General features: G+C 36.6%; 1 protein-coding gene across 2 annotated transcripts in view; it reads left to right on the plus strand.

Annotated features, from left to right (window-relative positions):
• LOC311068021 (RAC-alpha serine/threonine-protein kinase) overlaps positions 1-8,012 on the plus strand; it is a 44,283-nt gene extending 36,271 nt beyond the window's left edge. For both annotated transcript variants that reach the window (XM_084090186.1, XM_084090187.1), the window contains exons 12-14: positions 5,191-5,278; positions 7,058-7,160; positions 7,309-8,012. In XM_084090186.1, coding sequence (XP_083946312.1) covers positions 5,191-5,278; positions 7,058-7,160; positions 7,309-7,388 — 271 coding nt within the window. In that variant the 3' untranslated portion in view covers positions 7,389-8,012. The remainder of the gene's footprint in view (positions 1-5,190; positions 5,279-7,057; positions 7,161-7,308) is intronic.
• Positions 8,013-8,372: the final 360 nt, after the last annotated feature.

Raw genomic sequence — 8,372 nt, forward strand, 5'->3', positions numbered from 1 at the left:
CAGATATCATTTCTTTATAAAAAGGAACATAGTTGTGAAGATACTGCCTTTTCTAGTATCTTTGACAGAAAAGGTAGATTCGAGATTGGCCTGTAATTTACTAATTCTGTAGGATCAAGTTGTGTTTTTTTAACAAGCGGTTTAATCATAGCCAGCTTAAAGGTTTTTGGTACGTATCCTAATGACAAAGAAGAATTAGGCTACGTTTACACGGAAACGATCTGAAGAGAAAACGCAAAAGTGATCACTTTTTATTCTGCGTTTAGACGAGCGGTATGGGGGGGAAATCTGCGTGCATACGGTGACACAAAAGTGTATGAAATTCAATGTAGTATGCACTCCAGGCGGCAATGTGAAGCACTGATCGTTGCCTTCACTGTCTAGCAGACTTTTGCGTTTTTACCGTTTAGATGGAAACGCGACGGTGGAGCGTTTTTAAGATTTCCACTCTGGAGGGTGGTTTCACTTTTTTGCGTTTTTAAGCCCCAAAAACGCCGTCGCCGTCTAAACGAAAGGCACATCTGTTCAAATATTTTTACATTTTCACCCGCGAGCGTTCTCGTGTAAACAGGGCCTTAATGATATTAAGAAGAGGATCTATGACCTCTGGAAGCATCTTTTTTCAGTAGCTTAGTCGGTATAGGGTCTAACATACATGTTGTCGATTTAGATGATTTAACGAGTTTAGAAAATTCTTTCTCTCCTATAGTAATGAATGAATCGAATTTTTCACTCCCTGATGCGATACTGTAGTAGACGGTTGCATAGTTATAATTTTCTCCCTGATATTATCAATCTTATAAGTGAAGAAGTTCATAAGGTCATTACTGCTGTGCTTCTTGGAAACTTCTGGGCTTGAAGCTTTATTTTTCGTTAGTTAAGCCACTGTTTCAAATAAATACCTAGGGTTTTGTTTATTTTCTTCTAATAGGGTTGAAAAATAAGCAGATCTAGCAGCTTTTAAGGCCTCTCTGTATGCAATCGAGCTCTCTTTCCATGAAATGCGAAATACCTCTAGATTTGTTTTCTTCCAGTTGCGCTCCATTTTTCTGGGCCAGAGTAAAGGGCCCGAGTGTGCTCGTTGTACCACTGCGTTGGACTGTTTTCTTTAATCTTCTTTAAGCGCAACGGAGCAACTGTGTCTAAAGTGCTGGAAAAGAGAGAGTTAAAAGTTTCTGTCGCAATATCAAGTTTTTCTAAGCTATCTGGGATGCTGAGATGATGAAACTGATCAGGAAGATTATTAATAAAGCAATCTTTAGTGGCAGAAGTGATAGGTCTGACATATTTGTAACAACGGAGTCAGCTTTGCAGCCTTGGCTAAATGAAGTTTACACGAGAATAGATAATGATCTGAGATGTCATCGCTCTGCTGCAGAATTTCAACGGCATCAACATCGATTCTGTGTGATTATATTAGATCTAGAGTATGATTATAATAATGAATAGGTCCTGACACGTGTTGTCTAACTCCAATAGAGTTAAGAATGTCTTTAAATGCCAATCCTAATGCATATTTTTCATTATCTACATGTATATTAAAATCACCAACAATTATGACTTTATCTGCAGCCAGTACTAACTCTGATAGAAAGTCAGCAAATTCTTTGAGAAAGTCTGTATGGTGCCCTGGTGGCCTTTATACAGTAGCCAGCACAAATGTCAAACGTGATTTTACATTTACACTATATATTGTTACATTAAGCACCAACACTTCAAAATAATTATATTTGAAACTAGACTTCTTAGTAATTCTGAAAATATTACTATAAATTACAGCAACACCTCCCCCTTTGCCTTTCAGACGAGGTTCATGTTTATAACAGTAATCTTGTGGGGTGGACTCATTTAAAGTCATGTAATCGTTTGGTTTTAGCCAGGTTTCTGTCAAACACAGCACATCTAGGTTATAGTCTGTAATCATATCTGTAAGAAAAAATTACGTGGACGTCGAAGATCTCAAAAATGAAGTTTATTACAGCTTAGCAGTGGCAAGGTACACAAAGCACCTTGGGTTCACCGGCGTCAGAATGAACCCAGAACATCCAAATCTTAAACCTTTTATCCTGTTACAGTTTACAACTCTTAATGTAAATTAAGTTGCCCTTGTTGTAACAGCTGTGGTCTGTATGTTAATGAAGTTGAGACACCCCATTGTCTGAGAAGGTTCTCTGTGTCCCACACCCATTCCCATTCTACAATTGACTACCATTTGCTCAGGATGTAATCAACCCAAATGGTCAAGAAACAATATAACTTGACTGCCTTAATCTATATGATAATTAAGCCATTTTGGGGACGAGCTCATTCTAAAATATATTTAGGAGTGGAATCTGGGTCGAGGCAGACTACAATTTCTTACATATCTTTAACAATAAGTGCTTCTGAAGTAAGGTTTATAATTTGCTCATTTGTATTATATCTGTTTTTTTATTTGTTGAACATCAATTACATTTTTAACCTTAGATGGGTTTGGAAGTTTTTTGTATTTCCTAATTCGGGGAACAGGCACAGACTCTATATGATGATATCTAGGTGAAAGAGGCTCTATGTGATTTATCTGACCTTGGTGACGTGAGACAGACTGTCTGCTTCCTGACCTGAGCCCCAATTCATGTTTGAGCTCTAAGACTATGTGCCATATTACTAGAGACCATCCCAGCACCATCCCAGGAGGGATGAATACCATCTCTTTTCAACAGGTCAGGTCTGCCCCAAAAACTTTTCTAATTGTCTATGAATTCTAAATTATTTTGCGGACACCACTTAGACAGCCATGCCATTAAGTGAGGACAATCTACTAAGTATCTCATCACTCCTGCGAACAGGAAGGGGGCCAGAGCAAATTACAGTGCCTGACATCATACTTGCGAGTTCACACACCTCTTTAATGGTAATTTTAGTGATCTCCAACTGGCGGAGTCGAACATCATTAGTGCCAACGTGAATAATAATCTTAGAGAATTTAAGATTAGCATTAGCCTGCACTTTTAAATTTGCTTTGATGTCAGGCGCTCTGGCTCCCGGCAAACATGTGAATCACATTTCACATGTCAGACATCATCTGATCACATTTTCTCACCAGTGGCTGGTGTCTTTATTTTCACGTTACGTGTAATAGAATCACCAATAACTAGGGCACATTCAACAGGATTCACACTGGGAGTTTCACTGAGTGGGGAGAATCTATTTGTTATGGTTATCGGAACGGAAGAGCGGTATTTTGTCCTGCGACTACAGCGTCTCACCGTCACCCAATTGCACCCAATTGCAACTCTGCACGGGCTCTACTACAGCCGGAACCGAACAATCTACAGAGTTCACTAAGCTAGTCACATCCAAAGCAGTATCTAAAGCCCTTGCACTCTTACAATTAACCTTGATTAAAGTTTGGATGCGTGTCTCTAGTTCTGAAATCTTCTCCGCCAGCCTGACTATCTCCCTGCATTTATCACATGTAAATTCTGTGCTGACAGAGAAGGCTATGCTATACATGTTACATGAAGTGCAAGTGACAATAAGAGGAGAAGATGACATGACTCACTGTGTTTGTTGACTGATCCTACTCACCTAAGGTTTGATGAACTTGTAAAAGGCGCGAGCGTGGGAGAGAAAAAATAAATAAATAAAGAGCGCACGGATGGCACGCTAACAGGCTAGCGAATTACTAGCGTGTTGTGCTAGCAATAACGATGTCAGGTTAATGTGTGGTGTTGAGTAAGCTATATTTAGCAGTATAAACAACAAGGAATGAGAGTAAATAATGATTCAAAACAGAAAGATATACAAAGCTTACAGACGCAAACCATCTCAACAGCAGCAGTAGTAGCAACAAGGCACACAGGAGCAATCCAACACATGAAACTATATATATTATTGTTTCCCATTTTCACATGAAACTATATATATTATTGTCACAATTAAATTAAAAGCTCAGACTACTGACCTCCATTGAGTCTAATATCTTACCCAGTCATAACTTAATAATTGGCTACTTGATAATAAAGATATTATCATAATGTAGTGGCCTGATTTATTTTATGGACTAGTCTCTGGTATCAATTTTACATGATCATAACCATCCAGGATTTCTATCACTTGAGATCCTGCAGCATTTTAATCAGAAAAGCTGGAGTATTTATTATAAAAAACTAAATCTGTGTACAAGAAGTTTTAAACCCCTTCATTGAGACAAACACAAACCTATTAATAAAATAAGTAAATTCTATATTAGTACTCAGTTCAAGCGTGTAGAAATGAAAGCATAAATATCAACGTTATAAAATAAAGTATAATTACTCAACTTTTCTGATACTGGTGTTCCCATCATGCACTGGGCCTTGAATAATAAATGAAGTTGATTTTTCACTGTTTTCCAGCAGTATTTAAACTGTTTTATCATTGCTTTTGATGTTAGGATTAGTAACTTGCCATTTTGTGACATTTGGAGTTAATTTTCTACTCAAAATGACACATTCAAACACAAAAAAACGATCCATCAAACGTTACCGTCATTGTGTATTGTCTACCAAGTATTGAGGTCTCTGCGTTCACTTTTCACTTAACTACTGATATGTAAATGTGGTGGCTTACACAATATCTGTTATATTAGTTATGTAGATATTTCTAAGTATAGCATATACTTTAAAAGTGTGTTATATTGTTTGAGTGAAATGTATTGTTAAGGAAACTTAAACTAAATAGATATTTCTTAACCTTTTACTAGCCCAGTTAAGATTATTTAGTAGAGTAGAGTTTACTTAATTCCATATGTGAAATTTGCTTAAAAAATGTTTGTGCAAAAACTTGCCAAAGAAAAATTAAGTAAATTTTACTTTCACTGTTAAAAACACTGTTTTTTTCAGTGCAGGATTCATTTTTAACACTTGGTAAATTATGAGCAGAGTGAACATGAAGCAAAATAACCCAAACCCAGGATTACATTTACCCGGTGTTTAGAATGACCCAGGGTGTGAAAAGCCCTATTATGTTTTAAGGAATTGCTTTGTTGTAACAGAAAAAAAAAAGTGACTATGAAAAATAAGTGAAAGCATACTTTTGCATATGAGTGTGTGATTTTGTTAACAGTTCTCTGAAAGTTGTTATTGGAAGAGGCCTTAAAGGTAACCAGGGAATCTGGCTGATCAGGTGTTTGTTTATCTTTTCTTGGGTTGTTGTTTTTGTCTGCAGGTTAGGTGGAGGTCCAGATGATGCAAAAGAAATCATGCAGCATAAGTTCTTTGAAGGCATTGAGTGGCAAGATGTTTATGAGAAGAAGGTGAATAATAATAAAAGCATGTAGTCATTGACAAAATGCCACATAATGACATTGTGACGGCCCAAATCTGGCACAAGATGATCTGGCCAACATGCAGCGTTGAATGACAGCCCTTGGGTGGCCCCACTCCTGTTTGCCAGCATAAACCAGTATAAACCATAACTGGACCTTATCTGAGCCACAAAATGTGTGTATATTAAATATGGAGTCATTTCAGCCTTAATAAGCAGAATCACTGAAGGAAAGAAGAGCAGAAACACAAGAACTACAACTGACTTTAGACCTTAGATGAAATCAACTGAAGATAAAAGAAAACATTAAATCTCTCAAGATCTGAGCAGAGGATTAAAGGTTGTATCAGCGATTTCAGGCCCAAACATAAATGATCACATTCATCTAATCTTTCCTAACGATCCGCTAGCTGCCCGCCCCATAAGCAGGTCGTCAAAAAAACGCGTCTCTATAGGCAGCCTAGGCTCTGAGATCTGCACACAAAAACAGTTGGTTTCACCACCACTCAAAACCAAAATAAATAGTGTTCCAACCAATCACTGACAGGGGTGTTGTGAGGTTTTGCGCTCGTGCATATATTATTTATGTTTGGGCCTGAAATCGCTGATACAACGTTTAAACAACTCCACAAACAGCATTACCAGCTTCACAGGCTGACTTTATTTCTGTTAGATGTCTACTGAAATTCTCATTGAAAATTAATAGAGTTAATGACACACACAGATATCAACAATCAGCACATTAATCTCAACAATGGTGACAATCAAATACCAGCATAGTACAAAACTCCCAGCATGCACTGCAGCATGAATAAATTATGCAGCTGAACTGTCCTATTATTTTGTTTAATTCTAAATATTTGCTTTTATTTTTTGCTGTTGTTTTTGTTGTGACATTTAGTAGCTTTTTTGTGATGTTCAGCGTTGATTATCTAAATATTTTGTTGATTGTCACCATTGTTGATATCTGTGTGTGTCAGCTTAGATTAATTTATTGTGCATATGTTTGTTGATTTCATGATGATTTTAAAGCCATCAAGAAGTAACTACCATCACCTAATGTCATTTCATTTTAGCTTTCTTTACTACTGCAAATGTGTTTAACAAACACCCTGTCATAGCAGCCAAAAATGATAAAAGATATAATAAGAGTTAAAAGACCAATTAATGGAAACGGTGACTACAAATGAAAAACCCAGTTAATTCTTAATAAAAACTTTTGTAGACGTCTGACAGAAATAAAGTCAATCTGGTTAGTAATAAGTGAAGCTGGTATTGCCGTTTCTGGAGTTGTTTAATCCTCTGCTGAGATCTTGAGAGATTTAATGTCTTCTTTTCTCTTCAGTTGATTTCATCTAAAGCTGTGGCTGGAAGTCAGTTGTAGTTCTTGTGTTTCTGCTCGTCTCTTTTTCTGTTCTCTACTTTCATTCATTGATTCTTATTGTTAACATGCTTATTTAGGCTGAGATGACATCATATTTAATATACACAGATTTTGTGGCTCAGATAATGTTCAGTTCTGGTTTAATTATTTTGCTCTTGGCAGACATAAGGCATTGCCATGGCCTGCTTGTGGCCCAGATCTGGTAAACAGGAGTGAGCCACCAAAGGGCCGTCATTCCACGCTGCATGCGGGCCAGATCATCATTCCACATGTGTCAGATGTGGGCCGGATCTGGGACGTCACAATGTTGCTATGTAGGATGCTACAATATGCCTTCAGGTAGAGGTCACTCAAGTATAATATTGTTTTTCTGTTTCTCCACAGCTTGTTCCACCTTTTAAGCCTCAGGTAACCTCAGAAACAGACACTCGCTATTTTGATGTGGAGTTTACAGGGCAGACCATCACCATCACACCCCCAGGCCAAGGTGACATTACACTACATGCTTACAGTAACTCTCAATCAACAGATATTTGGTTGATAACGAAGGCGCCATCTAGTGGTGATTTACAGGTTGCTTTATAATGATATAAAATGAAAAAGAATAATTCATTTCATTTTCTCTTTTTTTCCAGATGAAAACATGGAGTCTTTTGACAGTGATAGAAGGCCCCACTTCCCTCAGTTCTCATATTCTGCCAGTGGCACAGCATAAATAACCCCTTAAAAGAATAGTTGACCCAGAAAATTTGTGATCATTTACTCACCCTTAAGTTATTCCAAATATGTATAACTATCTTCCTTATTTTTTAATATCCGGGCAAAACTTTAGTTCTGTCATTTGTGGAGCTTGACACCATAGGCCTGTTGCAGGAAGCTAGTTGAACAAACTTGAGCTTCAGAGTAGGTTTAGAGTTGACAAAAACATACAAATCCAACGTGGTTTCCCTTACGGAACGAAAATATATTCCCATATATTTATGAACAATATAATATATTTTGTAAATATATTGAAAATATATTAAATTATATATTGCATTAATATATTGTGTTATATATTATAATATATTGAATAATACATAAGAAATGTACGCTTTTTTTTACCATTATTTAGGATAAATTAACACTGTAGAATGTCATAAATTGAGTGTATTTAGAAAACATGTGGAAAACAAGTGTCTTAAATTTCTCAAGGATGTTTTACTCAAAATCATAAGTTTCTAATATAGAAACGTACCAAAGAGTGCTGGGACAATGATAGACTGGGCATTTATTTGTATTTATTAAACATCAGCTTGCTGTAGTTAACAGATCTGCAATATTTAATCCTTTTAGATAAAACAACATGCAATATATCATCAGTGTTTCATGGTCTTCTGCTGGACTGAAGCACAGACTCTACTCTTCAGCACAATGGTGACCCACAAAACTTAGACAACAGAAACCATTTAAATCCCAACAGAACATTAAATACTAACAGATCTCTGAAGATCTCAGCAGAACTTATTACTAACAGTTTGATCTTATTTTTTTCAGGCATCTACAGAAGTTCTTATTGAGAATTAACAGAGATGTTGATGATTTATTGAAAAGAATAACGTTTCTAGACGCCATTATGGTGATCAGTGTTTGATTTAGTTGGGCTCTTGACCCTTGACTTTTTATCATTAGTTTTCCTCTGATTGCTGAAAATTTGTGT

Source organism: Abramis brama (assembly GCF_963993115.1).
Source record: "Abramis brama genome assembly, chromosome: 18".
NCBI lineage: Eukaryota > Metazoa > Chordata > Actinopteri > Cypriniformes > Leuciscidae > Abramis > Abramis brama.